The following is a 17055-nucleotide window of genomic DNA, read 5'->3' on the forward strand; positions in this document are numbered from 1 at the left end:
GAGGGACCTCCCCCAACACATAAAGAAACCTGGGGGCATGATCATAGAGAGGAGTTGGGCAGAGGAACTGTGTACTTCTCGTGGCTACAGAGAGATTATGGGCAGAGAGTCTAGGCTCTTATGGTCTTAAGGGGTCTGAACCACAGAGCTCAGGGCTGGGCTAGAGTGCCACCTCAGGTCTCCATGGCAACCTCCCAGGGCTTACCAGGAGACTCTAGGATGCCTTTTGGGCAAGCTGGGAGGGATCCCACCTTTATTGTGAGTGAGGCTGTGTCCTAGGATTGGGTGTGTCTTGGGGGTGCAGGAAAGGATTGAGCAGGACTGGGTGAGCCCCCTCTCTCACAGACCCCTTCTTTCAGGACCACCCGAAAGCTGTCGGACAAAAAGGCGATAGGGTACGTGCGGGAACTTTCCACTGGGGTAACTTAACCTGGCCTCATTCCCTCCCCTGCCGTGCTCCTGCTTGTTATGTGGGTTGATGAACCCTGCCTCTGGGGTGCTGGCCTTGAGGGACCCCTAGGTGTTTGGATGGTTTGCGTGTGTGACATTGCTGTCCTCGCATATTGCCAGGGAGTTTAGGGGTGCCCCATCATGCCCTGTCTCAGCCCACAAACCTTTCTTTCCCTGCAGGGAGACCCTGGCATCCAAGGCATCAAAGGAGAGAAGGTGAGGGAACCCCGCTCTCCCGGTTGCCATCCTCTGCCTACCTGGGAGTATTTCTGATCCTTCCTCTTCTTTACCCAGGGGGAGTCCTGCTTGTCCTGCAGCTCGGTTGTAGGGGCCCAGCATCTTGCATCCTCCACAGGGGCCAGTGGAGATGTGGGCTCCCCTGGCTTTGGTCTGCCTGGCCTTCCGGTGAGTGACTACTTTCTCCCAGTCCAGCCCAGTTCAGCCCATCCTTGCCATACTGGTGACCTCCTTGGCTTTTCAGATCCCAAGTCTCAGGGCAGGGATCAGGAGGGAGGGGAAGAGGCAGGTGTCCCAGGCCTGTCTCCTCGTCCCTCCCTCCGTCCCTGTGCTGCCCCATGCTCCTTGCCCTGGAACTTCCTTTTAGCACCTCTGGCTTCAGTTGTCTAACTGAAGAAACTGTCCAGCTACCTGAAGGACACAATTCCTATCTTACCTTTCTCTTTCTGGTTGGACACTGGGACCCGGGGAGCCTTGGAGAGGTGGGAGTGGGGAGATGCTGAGACTCTGTCTTGGTTGTTTTTCAGGGGAAAGCTGGGTTGCCAGGCCTGAAAGGAGAGAAGGTGAGACCTGGGTTAGATGTCAGGGACACTGGGTTTCTAGGCAGGGAGGCAGGGGAGGAGTGGCACGGGCGAGGAATAAGGGTAATATGAACAAGAGATTCAGACGGTAAATTCACAGTAAAATTAATTTACTAGTGTTTTGCAGACTGGAGTCAAAGAATTTATTTCTGAGAGCCCTCATGTTCTGTAAGAGAATTCCTTAGTGTAGGTGTGATGATATTCTAAAGCTATTAAGCACATTCAAGATTACCTTATAATATTGACAATATGTAACACTTCTTTATTGCTTATTATGTGCCGGGCACTATTCCAAATCTTGTAAGTGTGTTCACTTGTTTTGTCCTCCCAGATTTTATGGGGTAGGTGCTCCCTTATTCCCATTTCACAGATGAGGAAACGGAGGCACAGAAAGGCCAAGTAAATTGCCCAAAGTTACACAGGTGATTGGATGCAGAGCTGGGATTGAACCCAGGAAGTCTGGCTCCAGAGACTGTAATCTTCATTACGCTGCTGGGTCAATTTCAGTGCCTGTGTTAACGTTATCTATTTATGATTGCATTGGAGACAAATGGCAGGCTTGAACTTCTAATGCAGTGTTACCCAAATGAGGGGTTCTGTGGGTGTATGAATGTTCAAGTGTGAGAAACATTGAAGTATGTGTGCAGACTCAACCCTAACAGGGGAAGCCCACGTGTCACATCGTATGTGGGGCCTCTCCACCCCCACCCCGCCTGCCGCCTCTTCCCAGCTTCCCCATCTCAGTCATCAGCTCACAGCCAGCCCCTCAAAGCCCACCCTTACGGTCGTCCTCAGGTCCGCCACTCCTGACACTGTCCCCTCCTCCCTCTAGCCCCCCAGGGAGCCCTGACAGTTCTGCCCATGAGGGTTCTCTCACTCCTCCACTTCTCTCCACGCCCACCACTGCCATGGTAATCGGCGTTCCCATGGCCTCTCTTCTGCATGGTGGAACCTCCTCTGGCCTGCCCATGGCCACTGCAGCCCTGCAGCAGTCCAGTTTTCATCTGGTAGTGTGTTTTTTTGAGACTGAGTCTCACTCTGTTGCCCAGGCTGGAGTGCAGTGGCATGATCTCTGCTCACTGCAACCTCCGCCTCCCAGTTTCAAGCGATTCTCCTGCCTCAGCCTCCCGATTTGCTGGGATTACAGCCGTGCACCACCACACTCAGCTAATTTTTGTAGTTTTCGTAGAGATGGGGTTTTGTCATGTTGGCCAGGCTGGTCTCAAACTCCTGACCTCAAGTGATCTACCCTCCTTGGCCTCCCAAAGTGCTGGGATTACAGGTGTGAGCCATCGTGCCTGGCCTTCATCCGGTAGTTTAATGTGGCTTTGTAGAAGAATCAGTATTTCCCTCCTTACAGTCCCTCTGTGACTTACTTTCTACCATAGCTCTGCTGTGCCTCATGGGACCCCGGATGCCCCAGCCCCCATCCTTCCCACATTCATCCACTTCTTCCCCTTCTCTTCTGGTTTACCGTGCTTCAGCCATGTGGACCTTCTTTCCATCATGGAATATGTCTGGACTACTCCCACCTGTCAGACTTTGTACTTGTGGTTCCCACTAGAAACATCTAGAATGTTTTTCCTTTCTACCCTCCCCCTGCTCTTTCATTGGATGACCTTATTCTCATTCTTCTGGTAATAATCAGGGTTAGCACCTCTCTGACCACCTCCACTTACTCTGTCTCATCACCTTGTTGATTTCCTTCATAGTACTCACCGCTATTTAAAATGATTTAGAAAGTTCTGCATGTGCAAGCTCAACAGGCATTACTGTTTGTGCTGCTCACTGCTGTCTACCCACTGCCTCAGCCCAGTGCTCCGTGTGTAAAGGTGTCCAATGAAAGGCTGTTGGAAAAATGCATTCATGATTTTTGTGTTCTGAGCCAGGGCTGAGGGTGGACTGGATTCCATGAGGTGAGGCTGGGGCCAGAAATAGGGCTTCTAGCCCCTGGCTGGTCACAGACTCCCTTGGGGACCTTGGAGAAAGCCCTCTTCCTCTCTGGACATGAGAGGGTGGTCTGGACAGCCAAAGGGGCTGCTTTTATAGTTTTGGGTTTGCGATTGCTTTGGCACCTAGACCGCATCCCCTCTTTAATCATGGCTTTTGTGCTTTCTCTCAGGGTAACTTCGGGGAGGCAGGGCCAGCTGGCAGTCCAGTAAGTATGTTTGGGATGGCAACAGCTTGGGAGAGGACAAGGTGGGAGGGGCTGACAGGCATGGCCCTGGCAGCTGCTGGGCATTACCTGGAGCATCTTAACATGCAGGGGCCACCAGGACCAGTGGGACCAGTAGGCATCAAAGGGGCGAAGGTGAGTCTGGGGACATTCTCCGTGCTGCAGCCTGGATGAGCTTCCTAGACAGACATTCGTCTTGCTCGACTTCAAACCCTCCGGGGCTCCTTGCTGTCTGTTAGGCAGAGTCTGACTCCTTGGCAAGGCATGAGACCCCTGATCACTCAGCCCCACCTTTGTTTCTTTCTTGTTCTCCCTTCATCTTTCCCAAGATAACCCCTCACCCAGCAGAGGTGCAGTGTCAGACCCAGTGACATTCCCCAGCCCTAGATTCCAAACCTGGCTCAAGTGCACTAGGGCCTGGAGGACCCCCTAACCCAATGTCCTTGCCTGGCAGGGGGAGCCCTGTGAGCCGTGCCCGGCCCTGTCCAACCTTCAGGATGGGGATGTCCGTGTGGTGGCCTCGCCTGGCCCATCCGGAGAGAAGGGGGAACCTGGGCCTCCAGGCTTTGGCTTGCCAGGAAAACAGGTGAGGTGGGATATAGGCAGAGGCCTCTGGAGGGGGGATGCAGGCGGGGCTTAGGACAGGGGAGGGGTCCTGCCTGGGTCTCTTGACTCCCTGGGCAGTTGGGGGTAGTGGGGAGGGTGTGGCGGGGTCAGAGCCTCTGTCTCCAGAAGGAGCTGCCCTCACAGGTCTCTGCCCTTTATCCTGGGACAGAGTATGGCAGAGTGGGCAGAAAGAGCGCCATCCTAGGATCAGAGAGACCTGGGTTCCAATCTTAGCTTTGCCTCTTACTAAGTCTTTGACTTGAGCAAGTCACCTTCTCTCCACCTCTGTTTCTTGCACAGAGTAAAGCCTAGTAATGACATGTGTGAAGTGCTTAGCAGCACACCATGGGCACTAGGGAAATGGCAGTTACCGCTGTGGTTATTATCACTGTTACTGCTTTCATAGGAACGGCCAGCACTGCCACAGTGGACACTATGTGCCAGGCACTGCTGCACACAACATATTAGCTTGTCTAACCTCACAGGATCCCTATAGGGCAGAAGCCTATACTATTTTTATCATCCCCATTTGACAGCTGAAGAAACTGAGGTACAGAGATAGATGAGCTAATTTGCCCATGTCACCCAAGCAAGGAGTCTGGCACAAATCTCTCCTCTGACCCTGGACAAGATGGCTTCACTAGCACGAAAGCAGAGATTTCGTTTTGTTTATTTACTGTTGTATGCCCCGAACTGATGTGGTGCCAGGCACTTCAGGGTGGCTGGTATGAGTGAGCGGGTGCCGGAAATTCTTTCTCCTCAGGGCAAGGCTGGAGAGCGTGGACTGAAGGGGCAGAAGGTGAGAGGGCCTCTGTGGGCATGGGGGTGGGCACAGCATCCTCTCAGATCCCCTCCTTGCCTCCTTTTCCTCCTTCCCTAGCCCCCAACCCTCAGCCCCAGCAAAGGACTGTGAGCGCCTGCTGGTCCCCTTGGCTGGGCCGGCCTTGCCTTCCTTGAACTCCGCTCCTTACAGGGTGATGCTGGGAATCCCGGAGACCCTGGAACGCCGGGAACAACAGGGCGGCCAGGACTGTCAGGAGAGCCTGGAGTTCGGGGCCCTGCGGGGCCAAAAGGAGAAAAGGTTAGTCAGGTGGGGTGGTTGGGGTCAGGGGAGTTGGCTGCATTAAAAAATCAGGTGGCGCACCAGTGAGGGAAGGACTGCAGGGCCAGCTGGGGCCTTAATGGCTGTCAGAGTCACTGAGTGGAGGCTCCTCGGGGCTCCTCCTCTGCTAGGAGTGTCAGGGGCCTGTTTTGATTTCCCAGGCTGAGGTGGGAGCATTCAAGGGGCAGAGTGTTCAGAGGGGTGCAGGGCGTCCTGGCCTGGGTGCCAGCGCTGGCTCCTGGGCTCCAGGCTGTACCCATCTCTGACCAGGGTGATGGCTGCACTGCCTGCCCCGGCCTGCAGGGGGCAATGACTGACGTGGCAGGACGGCCTGGGCAGCCCGGCCCCAAAGGAGAACCGGGTCCCGAAGGCGTGGGCCGACCTGGTAAACCCGTGAGTTGCCTGTCCTCTGGCCCTTCCCTGCCTGGGCTTTGCCTCCTCTCCCTCCTGTCCCCCTTTCCCCTGCAGGGACTCCATGGGCCACCTTGTGCCTTTTAGGGCCAACCCGGTCTACCAGGAGTTCAAGGGCCCCCAGGTCTGAAGGGCATGCAGGTATGTGTGAGTCTTGGGGCCCTGGGCTGCAGCTACATGAGGGCAGGGGGTGGGATAGACAGATCCATGGGGGCAGTGGGCCTGGAGGGGGAAATGGAGGCAGGGTGCAGGGCAGGGAGAAGCTGGGGGAGAAGGGGCTGGGAGAAGGGTGAAGGGTTACTGGGGAACCTCGAGCCAGGGACTGTCCTTCTGCCTCTTCAGGGAGAGCCAGGGCCTCTAGGAAGGGGAATCCAGGGACCACAGGTGAGTCTCTAGCCTTGCCTTTGCCTGTCCCTTCAACACTTCTATTAACCAACTACCTAATTCCATCCACTCCCAAACTGCAGGGCTCTGCCTGCCCCCAGATGCATAGGACTTAGTTCTGGGGCCAGGAGTCAGGCCATAACCCTGGCCTGCTGTTGCTTCTGTCAGGGACTTGCCTTTGACCCCAGACTCTCTGACCCTCAGGGTCTCCTTGGGGAGCTCTTCTGAATTTGGGCTGGTAGATGCCCCACCCAGACCAGGTCTGCCGGTGTGGCAGGGCCAGAAGAACAGGTTGGCTGTGGCTGCTGTGTGCTAGTCTGCCCTTTCTGACTTGCAGGGGGAGCCTGGAGCACCGGGTTTGCCTGGCATTCAGGTACGTCTGCCTGAGTCCTGGAGGAGGATAGCAGGCGAGGGGGCCATTCTAGGATATGGGTTAACTAACTGTGCTTCCATCTGCAGGGACTTCCGGGACCTCGGGGACCACCTGGCCCCACTGGAGAGAAGGGTGCCCAGGTGAGCCTCTGCCTCCATGGGCATTGGGCCTGCAGTATTCCAGAGTGTCCCAGCAGCAGGCACAGGGGACACGGGGGCCAAGTGATGCCTATCAGAGGGCTGCCCAAGACCTGTCGGGATGTGTCTTACCTGTTGGGTTGTAGCTGGCTTCCAATTCTGCCCCTGCAACCTTTGTACCCCCTCTTACACAGGGATCTCCAGGGGTAAAAGGAGCCACCGGACCCGTGGGACCTCCTGGGGCCAGTGTCTCTGGGCCTCCGGTAAGTCTTCTCCGTGCTCCATTCTGGTGGTGTTGCTGGAACCAAGGATGTTTCTGCTGGGAAGAGGGCACGGAGCTGACCCTGCCCATCCCAGCAGCACAGGGGATGGGAGGAGAGAGGCCACAGCCCAGCCTCAGACAAGGAAGACCTCACTCCTTTAAGGGAATGCTTGAATAATACAATAATGTTCACCGCCATTTTTTGAGCAGTGATCATGCTGAGGTCCTGTGCTAAGCTCTAAACACAGAAATTCATGTCATCCTCACATCAGCTCTGTAAGGGAACTCACTTCATAGATCAGGAAATTGAAGGTCAGAGGGTGAGGAGGCAGAGCCACGGACTTCAACCTAGGCCTGTCTGACTCAAAGCCCATCCCTAGTCATTAGGGACATGTGAACCGGTGCTGCCCAGTACAACTGTCTATGAGGATGGAAACGCTGTGTTCGGCACAACCACAGGTGGCTGTTGAGCGCACCTGAAATGTGGCTAGTGTGGCTGAGGAACTCAATTTTAAGTGACATTTAATTTTAATTAATTTAAATTTAAATAGCCCCATGTGGCTATGGACTACGGTATCAGACAGCACAGATCCAGACCAGCAACTACTTCCAGTGTAATTGGAAAGACCTTCCCTTTGTACTATTCCCCCAGTGGCTCCCATGTTTTAAAAGACCTGTCTATTGAAAAAATTGCACGGATTAAGTAATCATAAGTGCATTTTCTCATTTTTAGTCATCAAAGACCTGTATAGTCGTCAGCTTCTACTCCACATGAACCCGCTAGAATTTTACCAGATAATCTAATTGCAGCCTAAATCAAAGGCATGCTACCTTTCAGCCAGTCTGTTCCATGCCAGGTGGTGGGCAAAGGCGTAATTTGTCTTGGGCTTTTGGTAATGTTAAAAATAGCCCAGTGAACTGTATCCTCTTCTATCTTTGCGGATCCCTGGAGAAATTCTAGTTCCAGTTTGGGATTCACTGATAGGAGAGTGCACCAATGTCCAAAGCAGGCGGGGACTCGCCCAAGTCCACACAGCCAGTCTCTATTGCCCAGCAGAGCTGGACAGCCAGGATTCCTGCCTGTCCCAGGGAGCCCCAGGGCAGGAGGACAGACGTAGGCCAGGTCCTCAGGGAGCTTCAAGTCCCAAGTGTGAAGGTGGAGGAACCCACATGAAGGAGCTATGGGAACGCCCTGTGTGGCCAGGCTGGCCTCTCCTGGCCTGAGCAGACTCCATGCCGTTGTCCAAGCTGCTTTCCTTTCCAGGAGAATGTTCCAGACCTCTCCTCATGCTGAATTCCATCCAGCAGTCTTCCGTCCTCAGCCGCACACTTGCTAGGGGTGTGACCTTAGGCAAGTGACAGCTTCTCAAAGTCTCCAGTTTTTTGTGGATAAAAAGGGGCTGAAATCCCCTTCTCCCAGTTAGGTCAACAGACACAACTTTTGTGATAGGGAGAAAGTGTATCAAGCACTAAAGAGAGAGAGGAGAGAGCAGAGACTTCAGGCTACACACGCCTGGCCGCAGCTGGCTGCTGGGTCTATCATGAAGTTTCTTTAAGGCTCAGTTTCCTCACCTGAAAACCAGAACAATACCGTCCTGCTGGACTGGGAGAGGGGATTCCATTCAATGTTCCCTGACGGGTACTTGGCCCGCTGACTGGCACCCAGATATGCTCAGGAAATGCCAGTCTTCTTCCTTGTCCGGCACCTCAGTCTCCTCCTCTGGATCATGGGCCCTGGGCCCTGGGTGCCAGAGGAGCCTGGCGCTGCTTCTGTTTGTCCTACAGCCCTTTTCTGCAGCAGGCCAGATGGCTGGCCGCTGCCCAGTCTCACCCTCTGACTCTGGGCTCTCTCCCTTCAGGGCCGTGATGGGCAGCAAGGACAGACGGGACCCAGAGGGACACCAGTGAGTACAGTGTCTCGAGACAGCAGGAAGCCGTGGCTGGCCCTGCCTCGGCACCTCTATCTGCTCACCTTTCTGTGTTTCTTCCCTGCAGGGTGAAAAGGGACCACGAGGAGAGAAGGTGAGTTCCAAGGGCCTGTGACCCATACTCTGGGGGGTTAGCAGCCCCTCCAGCCTTCCCACCACGAATCAGGGGAGCCTGCGCACATGAAGCTGCCTTGGACTGGAGGATGGGGGTGGAGGAGGCATCCTGGGCTCCTTGCTGCCCCTAGCTCCCTGGTTTCAGGGGCTCCACATATCCCTAACTTCACCTGGTTGCTGGCCTGGGACTCAACCAGGATTATGGGAGACTGGAAAACTCCAAGGCCCCCTTAGGAGGGCAGTTGCATTTTCAAATGGGGGCTGAGTCAGAGGATGGGGCAGGAAGCGAGCTGGGAAGGACTAGTGGTGAGAGGGCAGAGAGGTGAGGGGCCCCTGAGAGAAGGGCATGGAAGCCAGGCTGGGCCCAGAGGGGTGGGGCTGCAGTTGTACTGAAGGCGAGATTACCTGAGCAGCAGCAGACAAGGTTATAACTGATGACTGTAATAGCAGGACCATCGTTTGCTGAATAATCTCCATGCGACAGGACCCCTGTATACACGAATCCATTTTGTCTTCCTGAGACTCCATGTGCCTGGAATTACTGTTCCCATTTTACAGGCGAGGAGGCCGAGGTGCAGAGAGGTTGAACAGGTTGCCCAAGGGCAACCTCATAAGAGGCAGATCCTGGATTGAAACCCTGGCCTCTCCGTCTCTAGAGCCCCTTGCCTCTCGGATGTCCATTTCAAGAGGCCCTTTGTCTTCATCCATGTCTCACAAAGGCTCTTGTCTTTTCAGGGTGAGCCAGGGGAGTGCTCCTGCCCTTCTCGAGGAGACCTCGTCTTCTCTGGCATGCCGGTAAGTGGCACTGGGAGAGCCTTCCCCCAGCCCGGGGGAGAGGAGCAGCTTCAGCCTCGTCTGGTGCCCAGTGTGCAAGGGCTCTGCAGGGCCGCACACCCCAGCCATCCGCCTCCCCACGCAGCTCCGCGCTTGGTGTAGACGTTGCCTATAACCTCTCCCCTTCTTTTGCGACCCCCACTCCCACCCAGGGTGCTCCGGGACTTTGGATGGGCAGCTCCTGGCAGCCGGGCCCGCAGGTGTGTCGCTTGTCTCCTCTTGTCCGCCAGCACCCCACGGCTTGTCCACCCTAAACAGCTGCTCTCAGCCATGGGGCAGAGCTCTTTGCTGGCTCTGACTCTTTCCTCTCTCCCTCAGGGTCCACCAGGTATTCCTGGACCACCAGGCCCCCCTGGAGTGCCCGGGCTGCAGGTAAAGGGGGAGAAGAGAAGGAGGAGTTTGGGTGGCAGAGCTCATGCGGTCAGGGTGGCTGCTCCAGGCTGGACCCCAAGGACGCTTCTCCCCCACCCCAAAAACACAGACGTGCCATTTCTCACTCCTCTGTTCACCTGCCCACCCGGGTGGCAAGGAGGGCCCACTGAGCCTCTCGGCCAGGCTCTGCACTCCCAGCACGGTTTCAAGGAATGCCCTGTTGCATCAGCTGTCAGGAACCCACAATCTGGGTCAGATAAAAATCCCTTACCCTGGTACAGAGCCCGGCCCACTGTTTTGGAGCAGCATTCAACACTCATTCATACAACACGTGTTTTTGCACATTTGCTATTTTTCCAGCACTGTTTTAAGTGCTGTGAATACAGTAGTGGCTAAAAATAAAAGCCCCTGCCCTCTTGGAGCTTATATTCAGTAGGAAAGACAGACAATAAGCAAGATAAATAAATAAAATATAGTGCGTTAGGAAGTGATATGTATGAAGGAGAAAGGTAAAGCAGGGAGTGAGAATAGAAAATGGGACGAGGGCAGAAGTATTTGCAAAATGTACTGAAAAGAAGGTGACGTTTGAATCAAAACTTAAAGGAGATGAGGAGAGAAGCTGTGAGGGAGAGGCTTTGTGGCAGAGAAAGCAGCCAGTGCAAAGGCCCAGAGGTGGGAATGTGCCTGACGTGTTTGGGGAATTGCAAGGAAGCCAGAGATAGTGAGGGGAGAGCATTAGGAGCCAAGATCTGTGTGACGCTGTGAATAAAGGGTACATTCCAGAGCCAGGCAGCCTGAACTTGAATCCCGGCTCTGCCTTGTGCTAGCTCTGTGATGGCAGGCAAGTTCCTTAACCTCTCTGTGTCTCACTGCCCTCTTCTGCTAAGTGCACCTAACTCATAGGGCTTTTGTGAGTATTAAACAAGTTAATGCATGTGAAGCATATAGAATTGTGCCCATGACTATTATATATTATTTATATGACAAATGCTTAGAAGGCATTAGCTATCATTATTATGATGACAAGTACTATTATTATTTTACATCCATTCTTTCATTCATTTGAGCCTTACATAAAAAGCCTCACAAGGAAGGCAGTGCTATTATTCCTAAGTCACAGCTGGACAAGCTGAGGCTCTGAGAGATGGAGTATCTTGTCTAAGGCCACCCAGTTAGGAATTGACAATGCTGGACTGGGGCTTCCCCATGCAAAGCCCTTTTTGCCTTCTTCTGATGCCTTTCAGGACAGTTCCCAGTGTTTTGCATACCAAGCCATGTTTTCCAGAGGTTCTAGCTGGCATAGACACCACCGTCTGTGTGTCTGGCTCCCAGCTCCTAAGAGAGTGATTCTTACCTGAAGAAGCAGGGCAGCATCACAGGAAAGCTTTTTACAAGCTACTCCTCCTTGCCCCAATGATTTGATACATTTCGTATCTTCCCTCCCTGCTCCCGCTACCTTGGCACACCTCCTCTGCCACCGTGGGCTGGGAGTCTGCTCTAGTGAGCCACTGTTGCTGATGGGAGTCTCTGCCAGGATCCCAATTCTCTCTACCCCATTGGAAGTGCTGAACTAGAGCCCACGCCACATATTTGCAGCCACACATTTGCCGAGTGTCTGGGGCTTCCTGCCACACTGCCAGGAAACAGGATTCTGTCTGCAGAGGGCTTGCAGTTTCCTTGGGGAAGCACAAGAGTCATTTCAAAGTGACCCATTAATAAGTGATTGCTGATGTAGTGTGAACCCTGCCAAGACATGCTGGGGAATGAGGCAGAAAAGAGTGACTGCTGAGTCTGGTCCCAGGCACCAGAGTCCTCGCCTAGTGCCAGCGCTTGAGACCAAGCCGAGGCTGCTGCTGACAGGTACCTGCCCCATGCCAGGTGGGATCCAGAAGGGCCGAGCAGCTCATTTATTCAAGTATAGAAACAGGCTCAGGGATGTACAGCACTAACTCATCCAAGGCCGTATAGTCCCAGTGCTTAGTTATCTCATTTCATCTCAATCCATTTCACAGAGGAGGAAGCTGAGGCACTGAGGTCAAGAAAGTTGCCTGAGGCAACTAGTAGGTCATTGAGCCTAGATTTCAATTCTGGCTGCACTTCGCTTCCACAGTAGGACAGCAGGTAGAACATTTAGTTCTGGGAGGTTGGGTTAAACAATTACAAAACATCAGGCCTGAACTAACACACTGGCCATAGAGAGGGGAGCAGGGGATGAGTAATGATTTAGGGCATAATAATTAACATGTTTGGGCCGTCGTGGTGGCTCATGCCTGTAATCTCAGCACTTTGGGAGGCCGAGGTCGGCGGATCACTTGAGGTCAGGAGTTCGAGACCAGCCTGGCCAAAATGGCAAAACCCCATTTCTACTAAATATACAAAAAGAATTAACCAGGTTTCATGGCACATGCCTGTAATCCCAGCTACTCGGGAGGCTGAGGCAGGAGAATTGCTTGAACCCAGGAAGCGGAGGTTTCGATGAGCTGAGATGGCACCACTGCACTCCAGCCTGGGAGACAGAGTGATACATCTCAAAATAAATAAATAAATAAATAAATAAATAAATAAATAGAAATAGTTGACATGTTCAAGGCATTTTCCCTGTGCCAGGCACTGCTCTAAGCCCTGATGGTGCACGGAGGTGCCAGCGGGGCTGGATGGTGGCTGGCTCCAAGTCTGACCCAGGCCTGGAAATTGCTCAGGGGCTGGTGATATGTTCCATTGCTGGGAGCTGGGACTTGAAGGGAGGCCATATCTCAGAGTGCGCCAAGGAAATCCTGTGCAGGGAGGAGCAGGCTGAGCAGCGGTGCATTCACTCAACACGTACTTAATGCGCACCTCCTCCATGTCGGACACTGGGGATTCAAAATGGAGCGTACTCCCTGCCTCCATGGAGTGTTTAATATGAAAATGTGCCTCAGGAATCTGCAAAGGGAACAGTGTCCGGATGACATGCATCTAACGTAACCATCCTTGCAGCCATTGTCTCCTTGAAACCTCACCATAAACTATCCCTGTTTAACAGATAAGGAAACTGAGGCATAGAATTTTTTCCCCCCAAATAAATTGCCAAAAGTTGTACAGGTAGTCAGAATTTTGTATCTAGATGAATCTGACTGGCAAGTACCCACCCTTAGTGTGTCCATGAGTGTTCTGGGGATGTCTGTTGAGGAATGATGCTGGAATCGTGGTTAAGAGAGGGGTGAGAAGCCAGTGATCCTCGCATTGGACCTCAGCTCTGTGCCTTGCTCAACTTGTGACCTTTGGCAAGTACTTACTCTGGGTTCTCTTTTTTTTTTTTTTTGAGATTGCCCAGACTAAAGTTCAGTGGTATGATCTTGGTTCACTGCAACCTCCATCTCCCAGGTTCAAGTGATTCTCCTGCTTCAGCCTCCCGTGTATCTGGGACCACAGGTACACACCACCAAGCCCTGCTAATTTTTGTATTTTTAGTAGAGACAGAGTTTCGCCACGTTGGCCAGGCTAGTCTCGAACTCCTGGCCTTAGGTGATCCGCCCTCCTCAGCCTCCCAAAGTGCTAGGATTGCAGGCGTGAGCGGCTGCACCCAGCCTCCTCTGGATTCTTTGTGCTATTTTTAAGATGGAGAGAACAGCACCTAGTTTAACAAGATAACTGTGATGATTAAATGAGAAAGTAGGCTGGGTGTGGTGGCTCATGCCTATAATTCCAACATTTTGAGAGGCCGAGGTGGGAGGATCACTTAAGCCCAGAAGTTTGAGACCAGCCTACCAGTGAGACCTGGTCTCTACAATAAATACAAAAGAATTAGCCAGGTGTTGTGGTGAGCACCTCTAGTCCCAGCTACTCAGGAGGCTGAGGTGGGAGAATCGCTTGAGCTGAGTTCGAGGCTAAGTGGGCTATAATTATGCCATTGCACTCCAGCCTGGGTGACAGAGTGAGACCCCATCTCTAAAAAGAAAAAAAAAGAAAAGAAAAAAGAAAGGAAAAAGAAAGAGAAAGAGAAAATATAGAAAAATGACTTAGCACAGAAATAAACAGTAGTTCCATGGAAGACCCTCTACTCAATTTCTGACTTTCCTCTGGTGTGTGGAGAAAACACTCGCTGTTGGACTGGTTTGGGGGGTCACTTTTCTGGGCCTCTTTGGCTTTCCCTATAAAGGGTCGAGAGGCTTTTGAGCTAAGAATAGATGTCAGCCTTGTGCCAACCAGGGCTCTCAGCTCTGCAGGACAAGGCGAAGAGGAGGCGGGGTGATGAGAAGGAAACAGGCTGACCAGCAGGCTAGAGAGATGGAGCCCACTCACTCGTGTCTCTTCTTGGCTACAGGGAGTGCCTGGAAACAACGGTTTGCCAGGACAGCCTGGGCTCACTGCGGAACTGGTGGGTACCAGCCAGGACTCCCTGTCCATGCCCCTTCCCTGCCCTTCCCAGGGCTGCTCAAGCTATGAAACTGGCCCGGTAGCTGCAGTGGGGGTCCCTCTTCTCTCCCCCTTCCGAGGCTGGAAGGTGCATGGCATGTCCCAAGGCTCTACCTGATCCCATAAGTCTCCATGCCCCTTCCCCTCGCCTGCTTAAGCCCACACATCTGTCTCTTGCAGGGATCCTTACCAATTGAACAGCACCTCCTTAAGGTAAGAGGGTACCCAGGAGAGAAGTGTGAGCTGGCGGGGGTGTCTCCTAAGGGGATTCTCTTAGTAAGTGCTCAGCTGTGTGGCACCTCGCAGAGAGAGCAGCAGTTTGCAGGGAATACGCGTTCCAAGCATCTGTCTAAGAGGGCCTAGCTGATGCCTGGCTTGTAACAGGCCCCCAGGCAACATTTGCTGAATGAGTGCTTAAAGGAATCCTGTGAAGGTGCCCACATGGCAGATGCTGTCGGCAGAACCCAGCCCTGAAGCCTGCCCGCAGCAGCTGGCAATGAGACCCCGTAGCACCCGGGTCACACCGCGGCAGAGCCCAGCAGCTTCCAAAGCAAAGCAGAGGGGGTGAAAGTGCAGTGGTAGGGGGCTGTGAGATTGGGTGTGGCCTGGAAGAAAGCTTCAGCCGTTCTCTAGTCAATCCAGAAGGAATCCAGGGAGGAGATGGATTTGAGAAGCACTTCTGGTAGTCCAAGAAAGGGGACTTTGGACCTGGTCAGAGGGTCGGCCTGTGCCAGGGCCTGTACACAGCCTTAATATCCTACCAGAGGGCTGGGGCCTGGTCCGGCTTCCCAAACTGAGCAGAAGTTCCTATTGGAATCAAGGGTTGCCTAGCCCATCTTTGCTTAGTCACCTCTAGAAACGAGAGCACAGTAATTCCCCAGGTTGCCTTCAGGTTTTTGAAGGAGGCCCTTATGTTCCTGGACTCCTCTAGCTCAGCATCCTCAGGAGTCCTTCCCATGTGTTGGCCTCCAGAGCCCCCCTCATCCTGGCCACCCTCTTCTGACACTGGCTAGTCAGTGCCCTGGACATCCTGTGACCCTGATGGGTCTTGGTCAGGGCAGAGCATGGGGACTCTCTATCCCTCCCCTGCTCTGAAAGGCAGATTTCTCCAGAAGCAGCCAGAGGAGGTCCGGGTAACCTCTAGGGAACAGTTACATGTTGGATTACAGCAGGGTTGTGGCAACAAAACCCCAAGCTCTTCTCCCCTCTGCTTCTGTCAATGACTGGGCAGTGATCGTGTGACTCCAAATCCAGGATTTGATATTTCTCCTGTAACATTTCATCTGCTGGCATCCTCATCAGGTGCTCGTCAGAGGATCCCAAATAGAAACTGTGCATAGTGTGGAGAAGGGGTCAGATGGCACCCCGGGGCATGCTGACCCAGAGCCCCAGCACCACCTGCACCCACAGTCCAGGACGCGTGGGGAGAGAGCGCTGGCTGTGGCCTAGGACAGGCCCACGCCAATCCAGACTCCCACTTTCCTTAGACAAGTCACGCTGCCTGTCTTGAGTGCTGGCTTTCCCGTCTCCACAATGCTTATAGATTCCCTGCCCCACTGCACCGTCACGATGGGATGTGATCATGTGCAGGGCTTATTATGTACAGTGCCCAGCGTCATGAGTGCTGAGTAAATGCCAGCCGTTATCCCTGGGCTTGGTGGTGAGCAGTGAAAGTGAGCAGGGGCTCCTGCCTGGGCGTCTGTGGACACCACACTGGCCACAAACAGGCTCCAGGCTCCTGAGTCCTCAGAAACTGCAGGCTGTTTTTCACTAGTGGGTTTGATTTTTCTGGGAAAAGGACCCACAGCTTCCATCAAACTCTCAGAGGGGTCTGTGACCCAAAGAAGGTTAAACCCCTTCCTGTGGGGAAGACAATTCTGGTGGCGCAATCTGAGCCAGGAGCCTGTGAGCAATCCGAGATCTGTCCCAGGGGCTCCTGGGAAGGGCCTGGCTCCTCCTGCAGCTGTTCCTTTGCTCCCTTGGGCAGAGAAGCTGGCATTCGGAGCCAGCCTTTCCAGCCTCGCTCCTCGTGGCTTGTCCTCGCAGTGGGTGCAGGTTGCAGGAACAGCCGGGACAGATGGTCCCTCTGCGGGCCCCTCGCCTCCGCCCACACGCCTGTCTGGAAAGTGGCTTTGGCTTAGCTCTACCAGAGCTGCTTCCTGGAGGAAACTCAAAGCCAATTGATGGGAGTGGGTCCCCCGAGGATGGAGCAAAGCTACCGTAGGGATGTGGCTGGGGAGAGAGGGAGTGTGGGAAGAGGGAAGACTGCAGGGCAGGGAGCCCCGGCTGTGGGTTCTCAGGTGGGCTCCCCAGTTGGCCCATCCTGGCCATCTCTGACCCAGACCGCACTCCTCTCCCCACTCCCTGATCAGAGTATCTGCGGGGACTGTGTCCAGGGGCAGAGGGCCCACCCAGCGTACCTCGTGGAGAAGGGAGAGAAGGGAGACCAGGGCATCCCTGGTGTGCCAGGCCTCGACAACTGCGCCCAGGTAGGGACTGGGCTTGAGGCCGCCCCGTGTGGGAGGGCTCCCTGGCTGCCTCATCAGACAGAGTGCCTCTCATTGTCCCTTGCAGTGCTTTTTGTCGCTGGAGCGCCCAAGAGCCGAGGAGGCCCGGGTGAGTGCCTCGCCTTATCTCCCCTGACCATGCCCCATGCCCCACAGGGAGAGGCCCTGATTGCCCACTGTCACCAT

General features: G+C 54.0%; 1 protein-coding gene across 1 annotated transcript in view; it reads left to right on the plus strand.

Annotated features, from left to right (window-relative positions):
• COL16A1 (collagen type XVI alpha 1 chain) overlaps window positions 1-17055 on the plus strand; it is a 49415-nt gene that overhangs the window by 12522 nt on the left and 19838 nt on the right. The window contains exons 23-45 of the mRNA XM_023219297.2: window positions 631-666; window positions 745-855; window positions 1215-1250; window positions 3391-3426; window positions 3535-3579; window positions 3899-4030; window positions 4814-4849; window positions 5024-5131; window positions 5423-5545; window positions 5651-5704; window positions 5906-5947; window positions 6285-6320; window positions 6407-6460; window positions 6652-6720; window positions 8579-8623; window positions 8715-8741; window positions 9497-9556; window positions 9748-9795; window positions 9914-9967; window positions 14271-14324; window positions 14543-14575; window positions 16735-16851; window positions 16937-16978. Of these exons, the coding sequence (XP_023075065.2) occupies window positions 631-666; window positions 745-855; window positions 1215-1250; window positions 3391-3426; window positions 3535-3579; window positions 3899-4030; window positions 4814-4849; window positions 5024-5131; window positions 5423-5545; window positions 5651-5704; window positions 5906-5947; window positions 6285-6320; window positions 6407-6460; window positions 6652-6720; window positions 8579-8623; window positions 8715-8741; window positions 9497-9556; window positions 9748-9795; window positions 9914-9967; window positions 14271-14324; window positions 14543-14575; window positions 16735-16851; window positions 16937-16978 (1398 nt within the window). The remainder of the gene's footprint in view (window positions 1-630; window positions 667-744; window positions 856-1214; window positions 1251-3390; window positions 3427-3534; window positions 3580-3898; window positions 4031-4813; window positions 4850-5023; window positions 5132-5422; window positions 5546-5650; window positions 5705-5905; window positions 5948-6284; window positions 6321-6406; window positions 6461-6651; window positions 6721-8578; window positions 8624-8714; window positions 8742-9496; window positions 9557-9747; window positions 9796-9913; window positions 9968-14270; window positions 14325-14542; window positions 14576-16734; window positions 16852-16936; window positions 16979-17055) is intronic.

The sequence above is a fragment of the Piliocolobus tephrosceles genome, chromosome 1 (assembly GCF_002776525.5).
Source record: "Piliocolobus tephrosceles isolate RC106 chromosome 1, ASM277652v3, whole genome shotgun sequence".
Lineage (NCBI taxonomy): Eukaryota > Metazoa > Chordata > Mammalia > Primates > Cercopithecidae > Piliocolobus > Piliocolobus tephrosceles.